Source organism: Anomalospiza imberbis, chromosome 6, assembly GCF_031753505.1.
Source record: "Anomalospiza imberbis isolate Cuckoo-Finch-1a 21T00152 chromosome 6, ASM3175350v1, whole genome shotgun sequence".
Classification (NCBI taxonomy): domain Eukaryota; kingdom Metazoa; phylum Chordata; class Aves; order Passeriformes; family Viduidae; genus Anomalospiza; species Anomalospiza imberbis.
Window position 1 is genome coordinate 56,236,696 of NC_089686.1, and position 17,772 is coordinate 56,254,467.

General features: G+C 49.0%; 1 protein-coding gene across 6 annotated transcripts in view; it reads right to left on the reverse strand.

The window, feature by feature from the left end:
- Positions 1–17,772, reverse strand: part of CCDC9B (coiled-coil domain containing 9B) — a 62,924-nt gene that overhangs the window by 5,686 nt on the left and 39,466 nt on the right. For 4 of the 6 annotated variants that reach the window (XM_068194526.1, XM_068194531.1, XM_068194532.1 and 1 more), the window contains 8 exons: positions 12,362–12,436; positions 10,349–10,533; positions 8,956–9,017; positions 8,396–8,449; positions 7,844–7,949; positions 7,213–7,270; positions 6,063–6,875; positions 187–1,570 (listed from right to left, as the gene is read on the reverse strand). In XM_068194526.1, coding sequence (XP_068050627.1) covers positions 6,093–6,875; positions 7,213–7,270; positions 7,844–7,949; positions 8,396–8,449; positions 8,956–9,017; positions 10,349–10,533; positions 12,362–12,436 — 1,323 coding nt within the window. In that variant the 3' untranslated portion in view covers positions 187–1,570; positions 6,063–6,092. Of the gene's footprint in view, positions 1–186; positions 1,571–6,062; positions 6,876–7,212; positions 7,271–7,843; positions 7,950–8,395; positions 8,450–8,955; positions 9,018–10,348; positions 10,534–12,361; positions 12,437–17,772 lie in introns of those variants that run through there. The other 2 variants (XM_068194529.1, XM_068194528.1) reach the window with 1 other exon arrangement.

Consider the following 17,772-nt stretch of genomic DNA (forward strand, 5'->3'; position numbering starts at 1 on the left):
TAAACTCTGGGCTTTGGTGGGGTGGAGATGTTTCTACTGATAAAACACAAAAGCTGCATGCTCTGTTTCTTGATAATACCTGGTGTGATGCCAGTAAAGTCTCCTGAATTTGGCACATGGAGGAAATTCCCAGGCTTGTGCTTCATGATAGGTGTCACGGGTCTAAGTCACGTTGGAAAACAAATGTTTGTCTGTGCAAATATTAGTTTATTAAAGCAGCATAGAGTATTTCAGTGCACACGTGCCAATCTGATCTCCAGGGCAGTCTGCCAGCCTGGTCAGCCAACATCCTGCAGGACATTCCAGGCAGTCTCCACATATACCTGTCACAGGGATGCTTACTCTGGCATCAAATTTTAGAGTAGCCTTGAAGTGAGGGTGATGCCCACTCTGCCCTGTCATTCAGAAGTCAGAAATTATGTTGTGTTATATTCATTGTGCCTTCTCCTTAACTGGTAGCTGTATTCCAACTGGGTCCTAACTTGTTGTAACTGGAAAAACAAGCAGCTGGAATCCCTCATGTTTGTGCTTGTAAAGCTCCTCCAGATCCTCCATTGGAAAGGTATCTTTAAGGCCAGGTCAGAAGGTCTGCAGGGCAGCTTAGAAAGGATTCCTGCTCTCTTAATGAAACACAAGGCTATGGAAGGCACAACCAGGAAGGTGAAAATGCTTCATACAAAGTCTTGGACCTCCAGCTCCAGTTTAGCCTGGGTCCTGCTGCCAACTGCTTTGGGCAGTGTGGTGGGGGAGGAAGATTATTGTGCTGTCCCCCTCCTTGCTGTGCTGCAGGGATGCCCAGTTACGTTTGGGAAGGGGGCACAGAGTTTGCTGAGTTATGCACACACCTGGTCACCCAAGCAGCCATCTTCCTTGGCACAAAGCACTGTCCTGATGTGCTCCTCAGCCTCCAAAAGGGAAGGACAGCTGGAAGCTCTTCAAGGAGGAGGTGCTGGGTTGATCTGTGCTTGTCAGAAGCGCTCCATCCATCCTGCTCATGCCCCGCAGCCCCTGCCACTACCATACACCTCTGCCAACACTTCAACCACGTGCAAACCTCTAGTACAAGAGCTCTGAACACAACTTCTTCACCCACCTACTCAACTACACCCTAACACCTCACCTCTCTGCTTTGCCAGTCACCTCTTCCTGCTGTTCCAGTTGCTGGCACAGCCCCTGGCACATGCCTCCAGCCTTTGGGGAAAAAACAGCGGGTGTGCCCAGAAACCCAAGCCATAAGTTTAAAAAGAATTAATCGTTAAATAAAATAAAGTGCATCCAGTAGACATTTCCTTGGCTTGCCATGCAGCTGCAATATATGCCAAACAAATAGATAAGTGATGGTGTTTTCTCTGTAGGGTGGGAGTGTGTGCACCCTTCCCTATCCTTTGACACATGGATAGGGAAGAGGGGAGGGATGCCAGAACTGTGGGGGGGTGGTGATGGGGACCCCATGTGTTGTGAATGGTGCTGAAGGGCACTGCACAGGTGCTGAAAGCTGATTTCATAGAAGGTAAAAGAGTGAGGACAAGCTTGTGCTCCTCTTCTCCTCCACTGCCTCCAGCATGTTACCCTGTGAAATGAGAGCAGAGACAGCCACAGGATTATCAGTCTCCAGGGAATTGCTGAGCTGTAAATTAAAATGTCTGCTGAGTTTCACCCTGCCCTTCCAGCACGGCTGGGGTTGCTTGGGAGGCACCACTGGGGCATAACCCAGATACCTGCTGCCAAATCAGACAGGAGCAGTGGAGGCTCTGCAGCCCAGGGGATGAGCTGACTCTACCAGTCTGGATTAAACACTCTCAGTCCTCCTCTGGGATATATCAACTTTACTCTTTCCTTATATCTCAGGAACAACAATCCTGATGTGTTCTTGTGTGTGCTGGTTCACACCTGGAGCACCAAGAGAAGGGGCTGATTTCAAGTAGGGTTTTGTGATTCTTCCTGGTGAACCTGGCCTGGGTGTGCAGCAGTTGTGAACCCGAAGGGCAGAGGATGAATCAGCTTTTCCTAATGAAAAACTACCCTGTGAGTGGAGCCTGCTGTTCTAGAGCTGCTTCCAGACCCAGACATGTTGATTTTAATTGGGAAAGGCAGACTTTTTATTCTTTTCTAGTTGCCAGATGCTTGGGTGCTGCTCAGAATTGCTGAGCTGGCATTTTCCTGCATCCATGTTTAAATCTGTAGATCTGCCTTTGCTGATTCCGATTTCAGCACTCAAAGCTCCCAAGAAAGGTCAGGGAGAGGGATATAGAAAAGAGATTAAATCCTGCAAAGGCAGGAGAGGCCACAGGAAGCCTGGCTTGCATAAAAAAGAAACTTCTCAAGGAATCATCTAAAGAGACAGCCACAGATATTTAATAAGGAACTGCACTGAAATCAGACTCGAGGTGCTGACACAACTGATGCTGTGTACAGCTGAGATGAGATTGTTGCTGGAGACTTAATTCCTTCTCCTGTCTGTGCGCAGCAGTGAGGGCTGGCTGTATCCGCTGCCAAGGGCTGCTCAGTGCTGTGGCAGCACACTGGGATTTAATGGGACTGGGAAGGGCCAGAAGCAGACTGTCAGTCACACTTGGTGGTCCAGATATTGTAAAGTAATGTGGTTTATGAGTCTGAGCTGACTCCAGCACGAGTTCTCCCTATTGTGGATCTATTTGATCACTGATGCTTTCAGAAGGCTCTGACTGTGTTTCAGTGCTGGGAGACAATTCCCTTTCCTGCTTTGCAGTATTACCCTTTCAATACAGACACCTTCTTCCCATGCATGAGTGAGTCTTTACAGCCAAGACACTGGTGGGCTTTAAAGTCATTACTTCTCTTGGTAATTAGCCAGAGTGATTAGCCTTTCTCACATTTCCCACTGTATCCTCTTTCCCATACAGAACTCCAGGGCTAGTGGGAGATGGAGCAGCTGTGGGCTGGCTGTGAGCTGGGGCTCAGGGCAGCAATGCCCCCATGTGCTGCCTGGGCTCTACCAGCAGAGTGGGAATTCTGCGGTGGCAGAATTCCCTCTGTGTGTCAGTGTCACAGGAGAGGACTGTCGCAGATCACTGCCGCCTGTCTCACACCTCCCAGCCTGGCTGGCTGGGGGATGTCACTGGGATGGCCTTCACAGCCAAGCCAACAGCAGGTCCTTGTGGGACCTACTGGTCAGGTCCCATGTGATGGAGGGATGTGCAGAACTCCCTGAAGCCGCAGCTGAACATAGCTGATGAAGGTCTGGGATAGCAGGAACAACTGTGGGATACGAGAGCAGCTCCATTCCTGGTGTTTGGAATGAAAGCAGCTCGCCCATCAGAGCCCTGAGTTGTGTTTAGGCATGTTAAGCTCCAGTAAGTGGCCCTCAGGATTCAGCCATGACGAGCTTCCAAGTGCTCTGACAGGTGCCCACCTCTTCCTAATTTTCCCATATTTATTCCTGGGCTTCTCCAATACATTGGGCCCTGCCCCGGCATTGTGTTCTGGCTTGGATGTTTCTTCCCCTTTGCTGGTGTTCACTACCCACATATCTACAGAGATCCCAATTCCACTGCTTTCTGCCTTCATTTTCCTAGACTAAACAACATTCTCTCAACAGCCCTGGAGCCTTCCCTGTGTGTCCTTAGTCTCTTGCACCATTCTCACAGAATCCCTGTGTTTTCCAGCGTTAACACTGTCCTCCCATGTAGTGCCATCACTCCAGAGATGTGGAGACAACTATGTCAAGTCCCACTCCCCGACTCTGCGTTAAGACTAAGCTTTCCACTTAGGTGGTACTTAGGTGGTACTCAGAGGTGCTCTGGGAATTTAAAATGCCCATGGCATGAGGATGGGCTCCAGAGGGTGGTGTGGGCTGCAGGAAGGACCAGGGAAGCCAGTGCTATTCAAGGCAAGCCCTTGACCCTGCCAGTCCTAGGCCAACTCCCCAAACATACCAGCAGATGGTATCTTCCTGCCTCCTGAACCTCAAGGAAGCTCGTTGTTCTTCTGCAGCTCTGCAACTGTTTTGGGAAGTGGTGCTTTCTGCTTGTGCTGTTTCCTGCACCAACCTTGGGCACTGGTTTGCATCAGAGCCGACCTCTGCTGACCCGCTCCGTCCTGCAGCACTCAGGCCCTGCCTGCCCCACTCCTGTTTACGTCAGCCAGTGCTGCAAGGTCAGATCCCTGGAGCTGCTCTGGAAATCTACCCCCAGCTGCAGTTTCTCTAAAGATGTTAAGATTAATTTTCTCAAGAGAATTCAGGGAAAAGCTTCTGTGGTTTTTGTGTATCGTTTACTTCTCTGGGACTTGTTGGACATACTCCAGGGATTCCAGTCCTGCACTTCGAGTAAATATTTATTCCTTGTTATTTGAAGCGAAGGATGAAAGCCCCACCACACTCTCTGCACAGCATCTCCCACTGATTTGAAGGTGCTGGAGATTTTTAGTGCCATAAATAGATGCTGGGAGGGGGAGCTGTGAAACCCACGTGGTGGCTGCACAGGGGTGCAGAAAGGGATGTGAGATCTGCATTTAATGTGAGTGGGACATGGGTCCCACGAGCAGGGCAGGGGGCCAGCACATCATTATCACTGAGTACAGATGTTTCCAGCTGTTACATATACCTGCTGAGCTCTGACGTGGACTCAGGGCCCTATTACCAAACCATGGGAATCTCCATCACTGAGATGAAAATGGACCACTCTAATTTATTCTTTCCTCTTAGCTGGTGTCTAATTAAAGTAATCCTGAGTGAGCAAAGTAGTCATTAATTCCTTCATCCTCTAATTTGGTGGGAATTTTGGTAGATTGGAGAGGTGTGGCTGGACAGTAATCTCCCACTATGTCCATCCAGGTGTTTCATAACAGTCTCCTAAATGCTGTTGGAATTCATTTCCGTCACTTGAAGGAATTTTAGTTCAAATATAGAACCAGTTCCTACTGGTTCTTGATGTTTTGTCTTTTTGAAATCACTATGACGCTTGCACTTCTCCCTGCCTTTTATATGGATTGGATTATAGGGAAAGTCTTTGTTAGCAGCTTAGCCACTTCATCCCTAAGCTCATTTGTACCTCTGGGAGGAATACTGAGCAACACCGGGGGACACATTGCTGAGTAGGTTCTGCAGAAAAGCTTCTGGAATCTGGGAAAGGCACTTGGTGGGGCGATCTGCCTACCTGGCTCTGAGCAGCTCAGTGCCTCCAGTGCCTACTTACAGAACAGAGCTGTTGCCTCTGTGAGGGAGAGAGGCAGGAGTATCCTGAGAGCCACTCCCATGCTAGGCATGCTGGATTGTATTCTGGAAACGCTCATCTCTGTGATGTTCTGCTCTGTGGGACATTGCTGGAAAAAACACACCTTGCAAAGAGCCCCTACCCTCTCTCCTTTCCCCTTCCTCCTAATTTCTACCTTAACTTTATGCTAATCATCCTTTGTTCCTTTTCCTGGCTTTGCATTTGCCTTGGTGGAAGAAAAATTGTTTGCGTGAAATCTGGAGCATTGCTCCGTAACCGGCTCTGTTCTCCCTCCCTTCTGTTTGGTTTGTGGGCCTTTGCACCAGGAATCATCTCACTCTGTGTATTTATACGCTGCCCTGCACATCAGTGTTACTATCTGTAATTCAAAGTGTAGCACTCACAGACCTTCTACTGGGAAGAGAATCCTACATAAAATCAACCTTCTCCCAAGCTCTGCCCACAAGGGGGGCCCCTGTGGCTTTGCAAGTGTTTTGGGGAAGGACCACACTGACCTCGAGTTGTGATCACCCCAGAGACAGAAATAAACTCATCCCACTGAGGTTATTCCTCCCATCCTTTCTAAGGTCATAGTTTCCCAGGAATAGATCAGTATGTGCCCTAACTAATGTGTGTCATCAACCAACTTCAGCAGCCCAGTTTTCTGTCTAAATTTTTCTGTCTGACTTTGCATTCCTTCCCCACCCACTCCAGGACAGGCCCTTGGGATCCACAGATTTAATTACCTTAGAGATCCATAGCACTGCTAATGAACATTTCTGAGCAGTTATCTGGTATGATGCCATTGTACCACAGAAAATGGAGTTATGCCCCTGTACTGTGGCTGAGAGCATTAATGAGATGACTCACCTTATGTCTCAGGCAAACCGGTGCAATCTGCTAGTTGTGAGTGTCCTCACTGTCCTTGTCCTTGCAGTCCTCAGGCTGGTCCCCTTCCCCAGACTGGGATTTTGCCGTGTCCTGCTCAGGCACAACAGCCTTGTCAGAGCTGGCTTTCCCTGGGGGCAAAGGCTCATGGTGTTCAGGGCCTTCAGCATCTTCACTTCCTTGTAGTGCAAGTGCCTGTCCCTCAAGAGCAGTGGTTTGGGTCACTTCTCCGTCTCCTTTGCTCACCAGCTGTCCTTGGTCTGCATCCAGTCTGTCTCCTGCTGCTGTGTCGAGCTTTCCTCCGTGGCTGCTGGAAGAGTTCTCAGAGGACTCCTGTTCTGAAGCTGGCTGTTTCTCCAACCCAGCTCCATCTACATTCACTCCCACGGGCAGTGACAAGGTCTCCTTGCTGCCAGGCCTGGTGCCTTGCACAGCGCTCTGAAGGCTGCTCTGTGAAGCAGTGCTGTCAGTGCTCTCCTTCACCTGGGAGATGTCAGCAGTGCCAGGCTTCCCACTGGCATCTTCCCCAACACTTTCCTTGCTTGGCTTGGGCCCTGGCTCTGAGTCCCCAGCACTGGCCACAGATACCTCTGTGCTGCAGCCCCTCACTCCCCTCCGCTCCTCCTTCTGGCCATTCTGGGCAGGCTGGACCTTCCCACTTCGAAGCCGCTGTGAGGAGGAGGCCCCGTGATCCTGGAGGCTTGGCTGTTTCCCCTTTTCCTCCAGCTCAGCTGTGCAGTTCTCTTCCACCCCCTCATCACCTCTGCTCTTCCGCCTGTCCATACCAAGGCTCCTCTGAGAAACCAAGGACATATTAAGTTCAGCTTATTAAAATACCAGCATATTGTATTTCTTGTCTGTGATGGTTCTGAAAACCTGAGGAAAAAGGATGTAAAAGGATGTAGGGGAGAAGTGTTCAGGGACCAGAATAGGTGAGGTGGTTGTGCTGACAGAGGGTCAGTGTAAGCAGTGAAGCTGCTGTCACACCGGGCCATGTAAGGAGTGTTAGTGGCGAGTACAGTTACCCAAAAACAGAGGTCTCCCAGCTCTGGAATGGATTAGAGATTCCAATTTTCCCGATAGAGCATGTGTTTAAAAAACTCAGCTGCCAGCCTGCAACTCAGGAACTCACCTGGCCATCAAGGTCATCCTTCACAAGAGACATGTCCTCGCCTTCTTTTGCATCCCATCTGTCAAGAAAAAGTAATCAGAATTTAGGCCTTGAAGTTCTTACAAAGCCAGTGTCTCTTGCCTGACACCCAGATAGGGATTCCTTCCGGGGCCATGTATTCCTTGTCTGAGCCCCTTGTCCAGGCCTATCCAGAGAGACTCCTTTGAGAGCACCGAATCTTAATTAACTGGTTGTTGTAATTCTAATTGTAATGAACATATGAACTCTATTTGCCAGAACAGACAGTTAAGTCAGACTAAGAAGATAGAGTTCGCTTATGCTGATGCCTGCCACAGTCTGGTCCTGCTTGCCTGACAATGCCCAAGTATCCCAGGTCTCCACAACAGCAGACACAGAGGCAGATACTGAACGTTAAAATTACTTTGAAGTAGCTTGGAAGTCAGAGAGACTATCTACAAGAGCCTGCAGTGACAGGAGAAGGGCCAATGGCTTCCCACTGACAGAGGGAAGTGTTAGGTGGGATATGCTTCCATATGAGTGTGGTGAGGCCCTGGCACAGGTTGCCTCTTCATAACTGGGCAGGGAGTGAGACATGGACGTGCACACCATGGCAGTGCTGCCAGCTCCTCACCTTCTGGCTCTGCCTGTCAGTCTGTCCTTCCCCTTGGCTCGGCTGCTCACAGCAGGCACTGCTTTCGGACCAGGGTCGCTCACATTCACTCCATGATGTCCTCCACCTAGAAAACAGGTTGGAAATGCCATGCAAAAGCAGGCAGAAGCAGCTGATGGACCACTGAACAGGCCAACACCCTTGTATCCTTGGAAGGGACCTCTGAGGTGGGAAGCCTTTGAAGCTGTGTGCATACTGTATGTATATTTTCTAAAGTAATAAAGACAAATCAAGAATTTAGGAATTTAGGGTTTAGGGATTTAGGAATTTCTTGTGTGTTTTTTTTAATCCCAAATTCCAATTCTAACTTTAAATCTTATTCCTTGGATACAGTCTTACTTGTGCTGTTCTTGGAAGACTTCTCCCCTGCACACAGCTATGACAGCAACCATCTGGTATGTTCCAAAAGGCTCTCCAAATCTGCAAGTGTCTGGAGAGAGCACTCTCCCTGAGGGATATCAGAGGTGCTGGCATTTAGTGGGGTGACATAACACAATCCTGTGGTTTGCTCACCTTTCCCGTCCGCAGGAAAAGACCTGTGCTGGAATTTCCTTGCATTCCTTCCCCCTGCAAGGACACAACAAAGGATGCACCAAAGTGAGTGAGGGTTTGTAATGGACAGGCAGCAAAAAGCCTCATGTTCAAATAGGGTGTCATGAGGGAAAGCTTTGTTTTGCCAGTCCATCTCCTGAGAATCAGGAGTCAGGATGGACTTACACTCGTAAAGAAGCCAGCATGTGCCATAGGGATCAGAGATGATGTGCTCTGGAATAGGACTGCCTCTTAAACGAGTGTGTGGGAAAGGAGGCAAGGCTGCGCCTCCACACCGTGTTGTACCAGCTTACAGAAGCCACTGCTCTCCCTGGGAAAGTCCAAAGCTCTAGCACCCAGCTGCTCAAATCCCATCCCCCGAGCCCTCTGCCCAGCAGGGAGGGCTGAGCCCCCAGCTCAGAGGCGTTTGCCCAGGAAAGCAGAGCTTCACAGCTGACAGCCACGACAGCTGCTGTGGCACTGGGATGCGCACGATCAGCGTTCACTAGCGTCAGGACAGAGTCTAGGTGTCCCTTGCCAACCTTTCTTACTGCTGGGATTATCCAAGGCTGGCTCCCCATCCTTAACAAAGTCCTCTTCAAACCTGCAGGTTAAAAACAGGCATTGTCAGACCTGACCATCCTCCTCCAGTGTGCAAAGCGTGGGCAGGAGCCCTTGGCACAATGCAAGCTCCGGCCTTTGGCCCTTCTGCACCTGCCCACAGGCAAACCTGTGCAGGTTTCTCAGCAGCAGCTGAAGCTGCATGTGCTAAGTGAGGCTGTGAGGTAGTTCTACCCCAAAGAAGAACCTCTAAAACCTTTACATCAGTACCCATATGTATATATTAAAATTTATGAACCTCCTATAGATGTAGGATAGCTGTACCACAGTCAAATACAGCTTCCCAAGCTTCCAAACACAATTTGAAGTAGCTTCAGGACTTGTCATCTCAAATCAGACCATTTGGTTAGCTTCTAGTCCTGCTTATTTTATGTTATGGCTTTTCTCTTAAAAACTGATTTTTGGAAAAAGAGTAGGGCTCAGTGCTGTCTTGACATCAACACTCAGCACCCACTTAAGTCAATTCACCCCTAATTTTTGGGGTATCAACAACTGAGAATTGATGTGTTTGGTTCCATTCCTCAGCCAAAGGATTGTCCCACCTACCTGTCTGTGCAAACTGTTCTATCACCAAACCTTTGTACCAGCCCCTAATTCAGCACCCTACCAGAAGCTTATCCTGCTACTGGTGCCAAGTCATCCTCCAAGCCTCTCTAGCTGGTGTGACCCAGCTGAACCAGCACAACCAGAGGGACAGTGACTGAGGCAAGGATGTGTCCAGCCCCATTCCCAGCTGTCCCACACTGCTGTTCTCAGCTTTGTCCCTGTATGGCACTGGTGGCCTTTTGAAGTGACCCCCTTGCCGTGCAGTGCCCAAACAGGCTCAGTTCATGGAGTGGGGAGGATTTAGGCATGCTGGGCTCTCCTGTGCTTGAAAAGGACAAAGAAGTGGGGGCAGTTAGAGAACCTGTGGACTAGCAATGCAAGTTCGTCCATCCACGTTTGTGGAAGAGCACCCGTACCCTCCTGCCATTGGATATGTTTGTGTGGAAATGGCGAGGATCCTCCAGATACAGACTGAGCCTTGGTTCACGTTTCCCTCCCTCCTATAGTCCACATCCTGACTGGACCAAAGGCAGGCAACCTTTGTCAGCACATGGTATCCCCCCTCAGGAGAGCTCATATCAGGAAGAAAACATGAGAATCGCTCTGATACCAGATCCCACTTAAGGGCATGGTCTGGGGAGGAAGAGGCAGCAGTATGGCTTTGGTCAGGCACATGACAGCGTGGGACTGATATGTATCTGCACAAGATTCCACCACTGGCTTTAGGCCTGCTGCAGGCAAAGCACCCTGGGACAGGGAAGGACCTACATGTGCTCCGACTTCTCCACATCCCAAGCCCGTCGCCACTCGCCCTTGGCATTCTTGTGACGTGCCAGGCGCTCCAGGTCAATCTGGTCTCGCTCCCTCTTCCAGCGGATGTACTCTGAGCGCTCCCGGCCAGTCATGGGGAAACTCAGGTCTCCAGGGCTCTTCTGGACTTGCTTCCCACCATCCTAGTGGAGGGAAAAGAGCTTCTCATTAATAAAACTCTCTGAAACAGCTGCATTCAGGGTATTTTGTATTGTCACCACCACAAATGCTCAGGAATATTTGAAAACAACTTGGGACAAGGTCAGCTTCTTTCTCTGAAGTGATGTGTGCACACCAGGACTCTGCTTTACCCAAAGCCTGAATACACTGGGGCTTTTTGGATCTACGGAAGGGAAAGCTGAGGCAGGAACCTTTGCTAAGGTTTACTTATGGCATAGAGTCAATTCCTGGAGTGCTTGCAACATCTCTCAACAGGGCTTGAATCATAAGTCCCCCAACCTGAAGGTTTTGGGATACATAAATCAAAGTTATGCCTGCAAAATCCTTCACAGTGAGAAGGCAGGGAAGGAAGCCAGCCTTGTGTGACCACCAGGCATCCACGGGAGCCCACAGTCACAGAGCTGCGGCCAACCCTGTGCTCAAGAGCAACATTCCCAGAGCAAAGGGGCTCTTTACCTTCACTGCTGTCAGGCTCTTGGTTTATCACTCCTCATGACAGACTGGTTAAGGGCCGACACTGCTCAAAAATTTAAAGCTTAGTGGAAAGACAATTCAGAGTTGATGGAGCATGTGGGGGGGAAGTAGCCCAGCTGTCAGGTTAATGGATGAGGTGGAAGCAGGAGCCGACAGGCTGTGGTGTGTTGTCAAGCAACAGTGTGTAGGGAATAGCCTAGTGCAGAGCTGAGTCCTGGGGTGCTAATTACCAGCAGATAATTCATCACCTCATACACGTGTCCTTCCATGCCAGCCACCCTCACACCTTCCCCAAAGAGGAATTAACTCCTCAGCCTTGCACAGCGGGTAAGAGAAGCAGCAGGAAGAAGGGACTGAAAGCCCTGTTACCAAGGTGACTCACCTGCGTGGGCCAGAGCTGGGGTGGCACAAATTGCTCCTCCATTCCTCAGCTGGCAGGAGCTGGGGACCTGACACTGTGTCCCCGAGGAGGAAGAGATGAGGGGGTCCTGCCAGGATGTGGGTCCTGCCAGGATGGATCCTGATGCATCCATAAAGCCAAAAGCAAGGGAAGGACAGGCTGATGCCCGTGCTCTCTTGTGGGGAGAGGCAGAAATGGCTGGGGGCCTACGGAGCAGGAGTCCGTCCCTCACCTCAATTACAGTGTAGCTGTGGTTAGCTGGACCACAGGCTATCGTGCTTCCCCTTCCTCCTCTGGGGGGCTCAGCTGGAATTAGTGCCTAAGAACCCATCTGTGTCCTCCTAATGAATCACACTGAGGTGGGGTTATTCTATTTGTGCTCCATTAATTAAAGCATCTGCAGGCTCGAGGGAGCCAGCATGTCTCCAGGCTTTGCATTAAACAGTCAGTGGGAAGGCCTGTGCTTTAATTTACCTCCATCCTACTCAGCTCCCGCTGAAGTGAGGAGCTGTAGCTAATACAGCCTGAGCTTTTCAATCCACAAGGAAATGGTTTTGGGAGAGGAACCAGCCAAAGCTGTGCTGCCACAGGGGTAAGCACGTTACCCTTCCTAACATCCCTATGGCTGTGTGAAGGGCATGAGCAGCCATGACAAGGTGTGGAGGCAGGTCCTTGTCACCTTTCCAGTGCTGCTTGCTCCAGGTGTGTCGGCTGCTCAGCAAAGCTTTGTATGATGAGAGTGATGAACAGTGGGAGCCATGTCATAGCACAATGTTGCTTCACAGAATTACAGGATGGTTTGGGTCTCAAGAGACCTCAAAGGTCATCTTCCTTTAGGACTATGGTGGGAAGGCACATTCTACTGGTTTCCTCTTCCAAGACAAGGGTCCCCACAAAGGGACGTGGGCCCCACTCACCTTCCGGCTGTGCTCACTTTCTGGGCCTCTGTCACTGTCTGATCTCCTCTTCTCTGCTGTTCTCCGCTCTTCTCCCTGCAAGAGAACAGACACAGGAATTATTTCAAGGATTATCCAAGGATTCCTCGCAGGGGAATCAGGACCTGAACCTGTGCCAACCAGGACATGTAAGAACTTCTCAGAAAATATCAGCAAAAGAGGAAGGATTGTTTCTGGGGCCCCAAATCAAACTGATGCAGAAAAAAAAAAGAAGTCAGAAAGCAAGGGGTGCTTGAGAAAAGCATTCCCACAGGTCCCTCCTTCTCCCAGGCTGGAAGCAGAGTGGTGTTCTGCATGGTCCTGTTTCTTTCCAAGGCAGACCAAGTTTCAAGTACCTTTACAGATTTGGGCCATTTTAGGATTCCACTGTACAAGATCTGGGAGCCTATTGAGGTGCAGCTACATCCCAGCATGGTCAAACTAGGAGTGATTTTAGTCCCTGGCAAACATGGCATCCTTCTACCACGGTCCACCCCTGCTCCCATGGGGTTTACCCATGCTGCCACCAGATTGGCAAGCTCTGCTCTGGAGTTGAGTATCTGGTGTTGATATTCCCCAGCCTGGCAGGAGGTGACAATCAGCTTCTCTTTCTTAGTGAGCTACAGACACTGAACATGGGCCAAGCCAGAGGTTCTCTGTCCCCACATGGGATGAATAATCAAGACAGAGCCATGCCAGAGGCCAGGGTGAGACTGCAGTGGGTCTTAACAAAACAGTCTGAAGAGCATAAAGATCCTTTAGGAAAGGCTTCCTGCCTGGTTGGACAGCTACAGGGCTGGGGCTGTGGGGGGCTGATCTTGTCCTGCTGCCATTTTGCAGTGCCAAGCAGAACTGAAACACAAAGAGGAACGTGGCAGCACAAACTGCCAGCTCAGCCCTTCCAGAAAGTGGCAGCGTGGTGAGCTCCAGCCCAGGCTGGAAACAGGACTTTTATTCTGTGCATTCACCAGACACAGCTTTAGTTTTACAGGGAAACTTGGGATATCAGTCTTGATACCTGCAGCTCTGCCCAATCTCCTAAGGCAACTCGTGCTGCTGCAGCTTGTTCTCATGTATCCCATAGAATCATGCAGGGAATGAGCTAGGGACACATTTTTGGGGGATTGCCCACACATGCTAAGTCTGAGGCAGGTGGGAAGTGTGGCCATACAGTTCATGGACTGTCATTGCACTTGGTGCATGGCAGCTTCACTGGTCTGACTCGTAGCTCCAGCACAGATGGAGGTTTGTTCAAACAGATCCTTGGAAGTAACAAGGAAAATTTTAGCTATATTGTCCTGGGATTTCTCAGCAAAGATTTGGGAAAAATGCAGAGGGATCTGTGCTCAGAGAAGCTGCCCCTCACCATATCCTGCCTGTTGCAAGAGGGTATATGGTGAAAGATGACACTGGGGATTTATTTCAAAATGTTGCTGTGAAAACTTATATAACCAAAAAATGCTCCCTCTGGACTCAAAGTCACCTGCTCTGGCAGCCCTGTTTGAAGAACCCTGTAGTGAGAGATTGAATGAGTCTCTGCAGTCCCAAACTGAGCATTTACTGAGAGATTCACCAGCAGAAATCTGGAAACTTGGCTCTCCCAGAGCCCTGCATCCCAGTGGCTGTCCCATTTGGAATGCTATCTCATCAGTGCCCACCACAAACCTGGGTCACAGAGACACTGCACAAGCCTGCATCCTTTTACACCCTCACTGCAAGCCAGCTGCCTTTTGCCTTAGTCTGCTTCTATTTTTGCTTCTCGGAGGGCACTGTGGAAAATGGAGAAGACCACAAAAATGTAGTTCTTTTGTACCAGGACAGCAGGTCTGAGCTGTGCAGAGAACAGTCAGCTTGGCTCTTGCACTGGTTCAGGAGCAGAATTCCTGTTGTCCTGCTGTCCCAGAGCTGCTGCTCCTGTTACCACACACCCAGGCCAAGAGGGAGCAAAACATGTTTTTCTTTTCCTTCTTCCTCTCTGCCCCCAAAATTAAGAAAAATAACAAGGACGTTATCATTCCTAGTGTAACTGTTCCTGTGGAGCAGGAGAAGGACACAAAAGCCTGAAGCAGTCAAGGAAGATTATGCTTGTTTATCCTGAGGTTTCTGCCAAGATTTCTTAGTTTCTCAGTCTGGAATGGCCCAGGGTGGGGCCTAAGGTGGGGCAGAGCCTGCTCCAAACCAGCCCTGAGATCCGAAATGCCTTCTGCCACTGGGTCTTTCTGACCCCCTGGCACACATATTCCCAGCTAATGTCACTGTGCAGTGGTGACAGCACTGATGCCATTATCCAGCCAAGCACTGGTTTGTACTAACAGCTCTCCAGAAGCTTTGACAGGCTTCCACATATCTGGGCTAGTTCAATGCCTTCTTTTAAAAAAAATAAAAACTATCAGACGAATTAAGCAAACCTTTTGGTACCCACTTCTCCAGGCACGTGTCAGCACCACAACTGGTATTTCTTCTTGAAGGAACGAAGAGATATTTGTAGGAGCTTAAAGCCGTTTTTCTAATGCTCAGATTCCCCACTGGGCAGGATTTTTGAAACTAGTACATGAGAGGATTTTTTTTTATAACGCTTTTGAAAAATCTGCCTCCTTAATTGTGCTGCCTGAAGGGAGCTAAAGACTTTTCAGCCACCCTCTCTGCCTATTTTCCCCTCCCATCTGCAATGTAAAAGCAAGTGTTTCTCCTGCCACAGGTTTGGTTCCTCTCCTCTGCAAGCACCAAGTCCTCCTCTGTGTTAGTTCCTGAAAGCAGCTTTTGTGTCTCTTGATTACAGTCATTTCTGATACACCATCCTGGGAAACTCTGTTAATAAAAGGACAATTTAAAAGCCCTGAAGCTCTATCAACTGCCCATTTAAAAGATGATTTGTAACCTGTTAATTAACCATTGTGCACCACTGGTCCTGGGCTGCTGGCTCATAGCTCTAATGTACTAATGAGCCTGAAACACTGCCAAAGCATGCAGTGGCTTTTTAGGGCTAAAAATGAAGGATTGTCTCCAGCCCTACATGCAGGAGAGCCCTGAGGCAGGTTTAGGGGCAGCCAGGCAGAGATGGGTCCCCGATGTGGCACTTCCAAGCCAGCAGCAGCACTGGAGGTCGTGAAGCTGCAGCAGTAGAGCAATGGACTCTGCAAGGAGACAGGATAATTTGGTCTCTTCAGCCCTGTGGGCTAACAGAGAGTGAAAGAGTCTTTCTACTTATGGGACTGGGGCTGTCTCAAAAGGAGATCATGAAAGCATCTTTTTGCCCTTGCATTTCCTCTTTGGCAGCTCCCGTCTCAGCTGTGCTGCAGTCTGAGACTGACAGCATGGGGTTAGCCAGAAGCACCACAGGCAGCAAGAATGGGAGCAGTTTTCCTCTTTGGGGTTTGGTTTTGGTTTCTGGGTTGGTTTTTTTTTTTTTGGGGTGTTGTTTGTTTGTTTGTTGTTTTGTTTTTTGTTAGTTTGGGGTTTTTTTCTTTATTGAATTTAATCACTAATAAAAATAGAGAAAATGTATGGTAACGAGGACACCCATCAAATATTTTAATTGGATAAATTTGACACGTGCACAGGGGAGGAAGCAAATTTGACAGTGGCCAGGCTACTGGAGGGGGAGTGATGGATGTGATTCTTTCTCCTGGGCCTTTGTGGAAACCCCAAAAGAGCAGGGAACCGGCTGGGACACGAGGTAAAAAGGCTGAACCATGCTGGGGTTAATGAGGGACTGAAAGCTAATCCTTGAATTGGGGGTCCCAGCCCAGGTCCTAACACACAGCTACCCAGCCGACACCACTGACACCCCACCAGGCTCTCCAGCAGCTGACTGATTTGGGGATGAAAATGAAGTTTCTCTTCTAACAACTATTAAAGGATAGAAAAGAAAAAGTGGCAAGAAAATGGTGGTTTCCGTGGCAGGATTAGCAGGAGTGTGCCACTGGAACATGTGCTGTTCAACATGCTCATAAATGGTCTGGAAAAGGAGCTGAAGAAAGGGATGACAGTTTGCTGATGATGCTAAATCATCCAGGGCAAAGAATGTAATTTGACCGGAAAGAGCTGCGAAAGATCTCTTGACATTGAATGCCTGCATCATAAAATTACAGCTGAAATTCAATATCAGTAATACAAAATAACTCACACAGAGAAAAATGTCCCTTCTTGTATACACACACAGAGTAATGAGTCCTGAGCTATGATTAACAGTCAGGAATGAAATTTTGGTGTTACTGTGACTAGTTCTCTGAAATGTTAGCTCAATTATTTAGGAAAAAAAAAAAAAAAAAGCAAAGAAAATGCAAACTTGTTGGGAGAAGAATAGAGAACAAGCCAGAACATTGTTATGTCACTGAGTACATCCTGGAGAGCCTGCAGCTGGAATACCATGTGCAGTTCTGGTCTACTTGTACTGAATGAATATGGTAAAAATAACAAAAGCACAAGTGGGGACAATGAGAATGATCAGAAATAAAGAACAGTCCTCAGCAGACAAGTCTAAATAGGGGCAATCTCTTAAGTTATGTGAGATAGCTGAAGGGAGACATGAAACAGGTCGATAAAACCATTTGTGCTTTGGGAAGTGACCTAGGAATGATCTATTCACTACTTCCCCTGATGCAGGAACAGCAAATGGAGCTGTCAGGGAACAAGGCTGAACAAGTCTGGGATTCTAAGCTTCAATGATTCTATGGCTTTAGCTAGTGCAGCCTTAGGCCCGCCCACATATGCTCTGAATCCAGATGCTTTGAGGCCAGTATGAGCAAGGCATTGCCAAAACCACATACATGGATGCTCAGCCTCAAATTTCATATTCCATAATGAAACCAGGTAAGAGATGACCTTCCAGGGCAGTCCATACACTTTAGAGAGCACAGGATCTAAAGCAAACAACACCCAGGCACTCCTCCTGCTGCTCTCTCCTAGTACAGCCCCAACCTTGATGACCTCAGAGACAAGTGTTTAAACAGGCCCAGCAAGACAGCAGAAGAAGACACTTGCCTGGCACATTACAGAAGTACATCTGACAAGCTTAAGGGCAGAAACAGCACAGTCAGGTGAATGCCATTACATCCAGGAATGTTGGTGATGCCTAGACTGAAGCAGCAATGTCTGTCATAGGGACTTCTGGGGTTACCAGGGGCTCAATCAGGTATAATGCCATTTGAGGTTTATGGCATTCAAAATGCTGCTTGGCAGCCACGAGAAAGGAGCACATGAGCTCCTGGAGCCTAGGTTAAGCCCTGGGGAAGAGGAGAAGCTGAAGATGAGAGTGGGTAGTAGCAGCAAATGGTTGGCACTATTCCAGAGAGGGGCTGCTGATGTCTCCCAGCGTTCCTGGGTGTGTTTGGTAGCTACACCAAGTGTCGTTTCCCGACACAGTCTCTGCTGACCCTGTTTGCTGCAGGCAT